We start from the raw sequence: 9,772 nt of genomic DNA, 5'->3' as shown, positions 1-9,772 counted from the left end.
CGAGTCTGTGCGGGGCGTCCGTGCGGAGAGAGAGAGGGACCCCGTGCGGGGCGTCCGTGCGGGGAGAGAGAGGGACCCCGTGCGGGGCGTCCGTGCGGGGAGAGAGAGGGACCCCGTGCGGGGCGTCCGTGCGGGGAGAGAGAGGGACCCCGTGCGGGGCGTCCGTGCGGGGAGAGAGAGGGACCCCGTGCGGGGCGTCCGTGCGGGGAGAGAGAGGGACCCCGTGCGGGGCGTCCGTGCGGGGAGAGAGCGGGACCCCGTGCGGGGCGTCCGTGCGGAGAGAGCGGGACCCCGTGCGGGGCGTCCGTGCGGAGAGAGCGGGACCCCGTGCGGGGCGTCCGTGCAGGACTGCGGGCTCCCGAGGTCGGGTGTCCTGAGCTGTGTGCTTGCCTCCAGTGCACGACCTGCGGCGGCAGATGACAGGCCTGCAGAGCCAGCTGCAGCAGGTGCAGCTGGAGCGGACGGCGCTGAGCAGCAAGCTGAAGGCGTCCCAGGCGGAGATTGCGTCCCTGCAGCACGTGCGGCAGTGGTACCAGGAGCAGCTGGCCCTGGCGCAGGAGGCCCGGGTCAGACTGCAGGGCGAGATGGCCCACATCCAGGTATGGCCCGGCGGGTCTCGTGTGGGACGCTTGCCTCTCCCGGAATTGAAAAGTCTTCCCGTGTTCAGATCTCACACACACACTTAGAGAAAGTCTGCTCACCACGCGTCTAGCTTCTTTTCCACCTTAGAGCAGCGGCTGTCCGTGACCTGACACAGGGGTCTTACAGCTTCAGCCTGATCACTTCCCATTCAGTGACGAGGCCCCTGAGGGCGCCTGTCGTGGTCTGAGTCCAGCTCTCGGAGCCCCGGCCGGGGACTCCGGCATCAGCTCCCGTGCCCCGGTTACCACCCTCCTGGGACGCTGTTTCTGACACACGGGGCACAGAGTGTGGGACTTCCTGGCTGGAGCTTCTCTCTGCTCCAGCTCCCTGACCACCCGGCCTTCCAGCGTGAGCGCTCATTCCTCTCCATTTTGCTGGGGGGGGGGGGGCTGCCCCGTCAGCCTTGGATTCTGCGTGGGGGCCAGGGGTAGGGGAGCAGGTGTGCGGCCAGGCCGCAGAGAGAAGCTGGGCCCTGCGCTTCCCTCCAGGCCTCTCTCTGGGCTCATCGCGCTCCACAGGCGCTCGGGACGATAGGCAAGTGGCCGAAATGCACTTTGGTCCAAATCCTGGGGCTTCGGACTTCTTAGGTTGATCGGAGGGTGCTGAGTGGTGCCTTGTCCACCTCTGTCTGCTTTTTGGATTCAGTCATGGGTTTTGTTTCTTCTCCCTTTGTTTTTCTTTGGATAAAATATTATAGATTAGTTAAAACTAAAGTTCTCAAGTAGAAGATGTAAAATACAGACTCCACCAAATGCTTTCTTAAAAAAACCTAGGGACTCCTGGGTGGCAGTGTCCAGCTGTTGATCTCAGCTCAGGTCTTGATGTCAGCGTTATGAGTTCAAGCTCTGCATTGGACTCCATGCTGGGCATGAAGCCTACTTAAAGAAAAAACAATTTAGGGGTACCTGGGTGGCTCAGTTGGTTAAGTGTACAACCTCAGCTTAGATCATGATGTCATGGTCCATGAGTTCAAGCCCTGCATCAGACTCCACACTGACCTGACTGTGCAGAGCCTGCTTGGGATTCTCTTTCTCTCTCTCTCTCTTTCTCCCCCTCCCTAACTTGCACACTCTCCCTCTCAAAATGAATGAACTTAAAAAACACTACAGTCTACAAATATATAAAACAGAAATATTCTTAAATTTTCTTACATGTTTCAAGCTAAATGACCCTATGCATACACATTTGTTCTACTTACAACATACTTGGAAACCAATCACCACTCACATTAACGCAAGCTCGCAGTGATGGCGCCTTTACGAGGGACACAGAGTGCGTCAGGAAGCTACATCTATGTGTCTTGCCCCCAGTCAGAAATGGAGTTGGAGGGCAGAGTGGAGGAGGGGCCCTAGGGAGGAGAGTCAGCTGTACCTGCCTTTCTCAGACACCCCCAGAACCCAGGGTCCGCCTCCCTTATTAGGGTGAGGATGTTTTCTCCCTCCTTCCCTGGTAACAGAAATCCTGCCAGGCACATCCAGGAGGCAGCACAGAGCAGAGTAGCCTTTATTCTTTCCTTCCCTAAAACACAAGTCCCAGCAGGGGCACCCGGCCGAGCACGTGACTCTGGATCTTGGAGTTCTGTGTTTGAGCCCCACGTGGGGTGTAGGGATTCCTTAAATGAATGAAACCTAAAAAAAACAGACCCACAGTCCCAGCAAATGGTACCTCTTCCTGCTCTGGGTAGTTTCCACTGAGACCCCAGATTCATGGCTCCTGGTCACGTCTGGCATCTCATAGGGTCGTGAGTGTTCACATTATAGCTGGAAGTAACGTGCTCGAAGGCACAGTCACAGAGCCGTGGGCCCTCAGGCTTCTCTTCACTGAGCCCCCTCGGGGGGCTGGCACGCTGTGCTCTATCGCTGGCACCTTCTCTGTAAGAGACTGTGGGTCAGAGGAGGCCTCCTGGTCTGTGACGGCCAGCATCTGACCCCAGGCTGGATTGCTTCCTGGGAACGGCCAGGGTTAGCCTGGTGAGTCTCTAGGCCAGTTAGGCACTGAGAGGCCAGGTCGTGAGGTGTGTCTGGTCGTAGTTGGTCAGGTCATTTTTGAGGCAAATCCCAGCCCCTGCTGTCCCTGCCGTCCAGGTGAGACCCCTCACCTCGAGGGTCCTCAGACACTGCCTTCAGCGGCAGCCCGTGTGTGGGTCTTGCCACAAAGCGCCTGGGGAGCCTCGGCAGTACGGACCTCCAGCCTCTGGGCTGCCAGTCTGCCCTCCTCGGCACACAGAGCCCAGATAGCTCAGGAGTCGGGGGGCGGGGGTGGTGGTGGTGACAGGAGGGTGGGCAGTGAGCTCTGTGGGGGGGGGGTCTTGGGGAACAGTCTCCCCCGCAGCCATCATTGGACAGAAACCTCCCCTTTGTGGCTGCTGGGGTGGGCTGGGCTTGGGTCTGAAATCTAGCCACTTTCTAACCTTGAGGACTTTTGCCTCCGCAGGTTGGACAGATGACCCAGGCAGGCCTCCTGGAGCACCTGAAACTCGAGAACGTGTCCCTGTCCCACCAGCTGACAGAAACCCAGCACAGATCCATCAAGGAGAAGGAGCGCATTGCCGTCCAGCTCCAGGGCATCGAGGTGAGGGCTGGCTCTGGGCTTGCTCAGTCCTCAGGGCTAAGAAAACTTACAGATGTGTGTACATAAACGTTAATACTCTGTATCTATTCGAATATCTGTTAAACCAATCTTTTGGACAAGTGGCAGTGATTCAGGGCTTGGCGATTCTGTTCCTCACATTCACTGTGAGCTCATCCATCTTTTTGATCTGAGTCACTGGTGGTGACTTATTTTCAACTAACCGTGTGGCCCTGGGCCCCTGTGCTCGGCCCGCGGTTGGGAAGGTCCTGGCGGGCAGGTGGGGAGGAGGAGGTTAGTGTGTCTCTGAGACGCTGTATTTCTGGAAGCGTCATGGTGACCAGCGTTTCCACGTCTCTGAGCGTTCTGGTGAACTGCCAGCGAGTTAGGCCGTGGCGGCCGCGGCACGGTGGCGCTGACCTGTGCTCCTCAGCCGCGAGGCCCCGTGCGGTGTCTTACCCTCTGTGAGCCTTGCTCCCTTGATTCAGGAAGTGAGGACGGCAGTAGCTGCCCAGGAGGCTTGTTGGGAAGGAGGGAGGAAGGGCGCACGGGGTCTGGGCAGCGTGGGGCCTGGCGGCTCTGTGCTGAGGTGTGGAAAGTCGGCTTCCCACGACTGGCGCTCACCCACCGCCTGCTTCGCTGCACGCACCCCTGTGTCCTCACGGCTGAGGTGGGTGACAGAGGAGAATCATGTCATGGCAGACACGTGCTTCAGGGGCTTGGTGCCAAGGAACTGAAACGATTTTAAGTTATAAGCTGATGCTTCTCCTCAGGAAGCACATGTAGGTGTTGGGTCTTATCTACGTAAGCACATTGTAAAGCGTGCCATCTGTACTGGTCCCCCAACCTCAGTGTGGTCTTACCAGCTCAGTGACCGCGTTCCCGGTGGCACATCCCGGAAGCGGGGCTCACTGCGGCTTGTCCTCACATCAGAGGTGGCCACAGGGGTATTGTTCGGCACTTTAGCCCAGTTTTTTTTTTTTTTTTTTTTTTTTAAGATTTAAGTCATGTCTATACCTAACACGGGGCTCAGACTCACAACCCCTCTATCACCTGAACCAGCTGGGCACCCGGTTCATCCCATTTCTTAAAGCTGGGTTGTCTGCTCGCTTCTCCCGCAGCTGGTCCCGACGGTCAGCAGAGTAGCCTGGGCGGCGGGAGGTCACCAGTCTTCAGCCCCTGTGGCCCTGGACTCCTCTGTCTGCAGGTTGAGGACGGGACAGTGACAGACAAGGGCCTTGCCCCAGGGTGGTGGGTCTTCCTGCTGTTTAAACAGCACTGTTTCCTGTGCTCAGGCTGACATGTTGGACCAGGAGGCTGCCTTTGTGCAGATTCAAGAGGCCAAGACAATGGTGGAGGAGGACCTGCAGCGGAGGCTGGAGGAGTTCGAGGGCGAGAAGGAGCAGCTACAGAAGATGGCGGCCACGGCCGCGTCCCTGGAGCAGCAGCTGGAGCAGGCAAGCGCCTCCCGCGGCCTTGTGTGGACGCCCTGGGGCCGGTCTCCTGGTGTGCGTCTGTGCGGCCATGCCGTGGTGTCGCCTTGGGCCAGCCGGGCGTCACGTGCACCAGCTCTTCGGGCGCGTGCGCTGGGGGGCAGGACCCTGACTCCGGTTCCCGTCTCCAGGTGAAGCTGACTCTGCAGCAGCGAGACCAGCAGCTTGAGGCTTTGCAGCAGGAGCACCTGGACCTGCTGAAGCAGCTCACCTGCGCGCAGGAGGCGCTGCAGGCCCGGGAGCGCTCCCTGGGCGACCTGCAGGTGCGCTTCGACGAGCTGCAGGCCCGGCTGGAGGAGCTGCAGGAGGAGGCCGCGGCCAGGGACGATGCGGTCCGCGTCCTGCAGCACGAGAAGATTGTCCTGGAGGTGGCCCTGCAGGCGGCCAGGAGCGGCGAGGAGGAGCTGGACAGAGGGGCACAGCGCCTGGAGGAGGGCGCTGAGGAGACGTCGCAGGTTCTGGAGCAGCTGAGACGAGAGTTAGCTGTCAAGTCCAGCCAGGTACCGCGCTCTGCTGTCGTTTCGTTATGAGTAACCGGGGTCGTCGCTCGGTCCTGTCTCTGATCACCTTGTGTCGGCGTGGAGAGTGCGTGCCGGGGGGGACCCACGCCAGCAGTCATGTGCTTCCCATCCCGTTAACTGTGAGGGATGAGATGGCCAGGGCTGGGAAACCAAGTCACGGTTGGGGTGTGGACAGCAATCTACCGAGAAACCCCAGTTTCTGTTTACAGGTGACGTGGAGCTCAGATGTGGGAAAAGCTGTGTAGGACGTTTGAATCTTCCCTGTTGTGTGCCTGCAGTGGGGCCCGCTGGACACGTGGTGGGGCGGTTGTGTGTCAGGGGGCAAGGGCAGGAGACAGAGGGGCAGGTGTGGACGCGAGCCAGCTCGCTCCCTGGGTCCATTGTGCTGACGGCGTGATGTGACCTGACCCAGGCGAACGTTAATGCGCGGAACAGGACTGCGGCGTGTGAGGCAGTGATCAGTGTCCGGGAGCGGTTTGCCTTCACGCCTCCCTCCCAGAGCACCGGGCGCGGGAAACGAGTGGCAGGTTTTCCTCTTGGAAGTAAAGGGAAAGGGGTCTGTGTTTCTCCTGTAGAAGCTGCCTGGGCCAGGGCACTTGTCAGATGGGGGCCTTCTGGGTGCATCTGAATGTGGTTTTACTGTTGGCTCAGTAAGAGGGCGCCCCTGGGCCCGGAGGCCCCCTGTGTCCCATTTGGGCTTTGCCCGTGCTGTTGTAGGGTTTCTGGTGGCGATCCTGCAGGGACACAGGGAGGTGGGGAGGAGGTGGTGGCTGGTCTCCCCGTCTCCCTGGGAGGCTGTCGCTCCAGCTCTGGAGGTGGGTCTCCTGACACAGGGACCCAGAGTCAGGCCAGCGCGGGGGACGGAGCTCCCGCAGGGCCGCGTGTGGCACGTGTGTCCGTTGCAGGTGGAGCATCTGCAGCAGGAAGCTGCCTCTCTGAGAAAGCAGACGCAGAAAGTCAAGGAGCAGTTCCTTCAGCAGAAGGTAAAAGCACGTTGTCGGTTTTCTTCATGTGCAGCAAGCGTGTGAAAAAAGGCCCGTGTGGTTTAATCACTTCTGTGGAACCAAACTGGCCCAGAGGAAGGCGACACCCAGGCCTCTGCTGTGCTGTTTAAAGGCACTCTTTCCAGACCACACCCTCGCCCCTCGTGTTTCAGTGTTGGGATGTGGCTTCAGAGTGGGCTCGGCACTTGTGTCTCGGTCCCGCCCTGCTGTCGCGTCAGAGGGTGTGTGCTTTGCCGCAGCACAGACGACTCTTCTGTTAACGAGTCGGAGAAAATTACGCCCTGATCTGGCGCTGAAGGGAGTCCTGGTTCGCAGAGGGTGGGGACGCGCTTTGTGTCCCCGGGACTGGTGGCAGCTGTCGGAGGACGGGCGCGAAGTGTGGCCGCCACTAAGGGTCTGGAGAAGGGCGGCCCGGGACGCAGGCGGGGGGAGAGCCCGTCAGGAGCCTGCACCCCCGTGCACATCACCCGATGTGTTCAGGTGCGGGACGTGGTGCCGTTGACGGTGTCCTGGACCGGAGACATGTTCTCTGCGGTCCGGGAAGGTTGTGCCGCGGACGAGCCGTGAGCGCTCTGGCTGAGGCTGCGCGAGCCCAAGATGGCACGGTGCGCTGGCTGCAGCTTCCGTGTCGCGGGCAGGTGATGGTGGAGGCCTACCGCCGGGACGCCACCTCCAAGGACCAGCTCATCGCTGAGCTCAAGACCACGAAGAAGAGACTGGACTCAGAGCTGAAGGAGCTGAGGCAAGAGTTAATTAAACTTCAAGGGGAGAAAAAGTCCGTGGAGGTGGAGCATGCGCGCTTGCAGAAGGAAGTGTCCCACGTCCGTCAGCAGATGGCCGAGCTCGAGGGGCATCTCCAGGTGGCGCAGAGGGAGCGCGACGAGATGGAGACGCACTTACAGGTCTGGGGAGTGTCTGACCTGGAGCTGCAGCCAGATGGGCCCAGGAGTACTGTGTCGGGGCAGGTGGCGGGACGGCCGAGAGCCAGGCTCTCCTGGACCCCCTGTCCCAGAGGGACAGATGGACAGAGTAACGGACAGGCAAGGCCTGGCCTCCAGGAGCTGGCGTTGGGAGAGCCGAGGGAGAGCCTGCAGCGGGCAGGAAGCCGGGAGCCCTGTGTGGGGGACATGATGCGGGAGGAGGGGCCGGGCTGGCCGGTGACACCGCAGCAGCTCGGGGGGCTCCAGGCTTTTGGGGAAGGGGGGCTGGCGACATGTGAGGGTCCCTGTGCTCCACTGGAGGTGAGTGTGGAGGCAAGAGGACCTCGGTCTAGACTCCTGTCCTGCAGATGAGTGCAGATGAGAGGGTGACAGAGCAGCTGGGGGAGGCCCAGGGCTCCGTTCTGTGGCTGTCCCCAGCCCCATGAGGCAGCCAGGTGCGACCCGCGTGGGCAGGTGGGGGGAGGCTGCAGGCTGGGCCTCGGAGGTGCAGATGGGAGAAGCGGGCGTGAGAGGAGCTCCCGGGAGCCTGCCTGGTGGGTGACACCTGCAGCGTCACCACACGTGTTCCTTGAGGGGCTCAGGGCTGTGGGGGACCAGCCTGTCACGGGAGGCGCTTCTCACCGTACCACAGGAAATGAGAAAAGGCGTCCAGCGAGGTGGGAGGCAGCATGAGGCTGGAGACCATCGTCCAGCCATAGTTCAGTCCTGCGGGTGCAGGGAGAACCTGGGAGGGGCTGGGGGCTGTGTGTGGGCGCCACAACCCAGAGGCTTCCCCCTCAGTCATCAGCCCTTCCCAGGCGCTCCCTCCGGCACCCTGGACCTCTCTAAAGCAGTTGTTTATACAAAGGGCAGACTTTCTGTCAGGGTCCTCTTCAGGGCCCTTGTCCTTGAGGGTGGCCCTGAAATGGCACCATTTGTCCCTGAGGAGGCTGGTCCTCGGAGTCAGGCTGCCCCGGGACGGTTCGGTCTCCTCACTTTGTCTTTTCCTCCCTTCTGAAGTCTTTGCAGTTTGATAAAGAGCAGACGGTGGCCCTTATGGAGGCCAACGAGGCGCTGAAAAAGCAAATTGAAGAGCTCCAGCTGGAAGCCACCAAGTAAGTGGACCACGCGGTGTGTGCAGGTGGACAGGTGGGTGTGAGCGGCTTTGAGTGCTGCTGGGCATGTGCAGCAGGTGAGGGGCTGGGAGACCTTGCACGCCCTGGCCAGGGGCCCTGGCCAGGGGAGGGAGCTCGGGCCTACGTACAGGCAGCCAGGGAAGTCAGACTCCAAAGTTACAGCTGGAGAGCGGATCCTGCCACGGTTTCAATAAACACTCCCCTCGCGTGTCTGTTACATGCTAGCTGCGTGCGGTGACGCCTTCCTCCTGCCGGGTCCCCAAGCAGGGCTGACGTTCCCTCTTGCCGTGTTCGGGCACGCCGGGTCGCCTTCTGGGCCCTGTGGCGTGTCTCGTGTCTTGCGCTACTTTGCTTTCATCCGCTGGAGGCTACTCATGAGCAGAGTTGTCGAGATCATTACTGCTATTTGAGAAGCGTCTGTTTGGAAGGACAGAAATGTTCTCTGTCCTCACGAGATCATCCTCTCCGCAAGGGGGGCAGGGCAGATATGAGCGGGGTGCTGGGCTCTGTGGGGTCAGCTAACACGGACCCCCGCTACGTGGTCGGGCCTGGCAGGGGCAGCTGCTGGCTGGGGAGGGACTATGCGGGGGCGAGAGCCTGTCCTTGGTGCTGGTGCTGGACCGTCTCATGGGAAGGGAGTTTAGATTTCTTTCTGTCTGCCCGTTGCGCCCTAGGGCCATCACGGAACAGAAGCAGAGGATGAAGCGGCTGGGCTCAGACCTGAGCAGCGCCCAGAAGGAGATGAAGACCAAGCACAAGGCTTATGAAAACGCCGTGGGCATCCTTAGCCGCCGCCTGCAGGAGGCCCTCGCGGCCCAGGAGTCGGCAGAGGCGGAGCTGGGCCAGCTGAAAGCCCAGGGGGCTGGCGGCAGCAGCGACCTCACTCTGCACGTGGGTAACCCATCTGCTCCTGCCAGTCAGCCGGTCGTGCACTCGGTTCTGGGGACTTGACGTCCTAACAGATGTTTGCTTTGAACACCTTGAGAGAGTCTGGAGAAGTGGGGCGAGCGAGTGTGTAGGCTGCATTTCTGTGAAGTATCGTGTGCGGGTGGCGTGACTGCCCAGGTCAGTCCCCTGCGGGCCTGCGGGGAGCACGCCGTTGCCTGCTCCGACAGCGCGGGCCCCCGGCCTCCCGCTCCCGGCCTTCTCCGCACCCTTCAGCGTCTGTGGAGGAGTGTCCTGGGCGGGTAAGGTGCTGTGAACGGCCTGAGTGCCAGTGTAGGGGTGTCAGGGGAGTTTGGACGGTCCAGAGAAGCTTCTTGAAGGGTGTAATATTTGAACTGGTTTTGAGTAAATAGGAGGTGTTAGGATAGATGGGATGCGTCTCAGCAGGGGCGTGTTCCTGTGCAGGAAGGGCTGCGCTGTGTGTCTAAGGGGTGCAGTGGGTCCAGCAGGGGCTCTACAGGGGGAGTGTGCGACAGGCAGGTGGGGTCCTGCTACAGGGGGTGGTGCCTGCGGGCAGGTGGGGGTCCTGCTGCAGGGGGGGGG

At 60.8% G+C, this 9,772-nt stretch overlaps 1 protein-coding gene across 6 annotated transcripts in view; it reads left to right on the top strand.

Annotated features, from left to right (window-relative positions):
* GOLGA3 (golgin A3) overlaps nt 1-9,772 on the top strand; it is a 44,287-nt gene that overhangs the window by 21,480 nt on the left and 13,035 nt on the right. For all 6 annotated transcript variants that reach the window (XM_029921655.1, XM_029921653.1, XM_029921656.1 and 3 more), the window contains 8 exons: nt 397-599; nt 3,076-3,213; nt 4,506-4,667; nt 4,835-5,203; nt 6,130-6,207; nt 6,867-7,130; nt 8,169-8,263; nt 8,959-9,175. In XM_029921655.1, coding sequence (XP_029777515.1) covers nt 397-599; nt 3,076-3,213; nt 4,506-4,667; nt 4,835-5,203; nt 6,130-6,207; nt 6,867-7,130; nt 8,169-8,263; nt 8,959-9,175 — 1,526 coding nt within the window. The remainder of the gene's footprint in view (nt 1-396; nt 600-3,075; nt 3,214-4,505; nt 4,668-4,834; nt 5,204-6,129; nt 6,208-6,866; nt 7,131-8,168; nt 8,264-8,958; nt 9,176-9,772) is intronic.

This window comes from Suricata suricatta, chromosome 14 (genome assembly GCF_006229205.1).
Source record: "Suricata suricatta isolate VVHF042 chromosome 14, meerkat_22Aug2017_6uvM2_HiC, whole genome shotgun sequence".
Taxonomy (NCBI): Eukaryota; Metazoa; Chordata; class Mammalia; order Carnivora; family Herpestidae; genus Suricata; species Suricata suricatta.
This window is presented reverse-complemented; position numbering and strand designations above follow the sequence as displayed.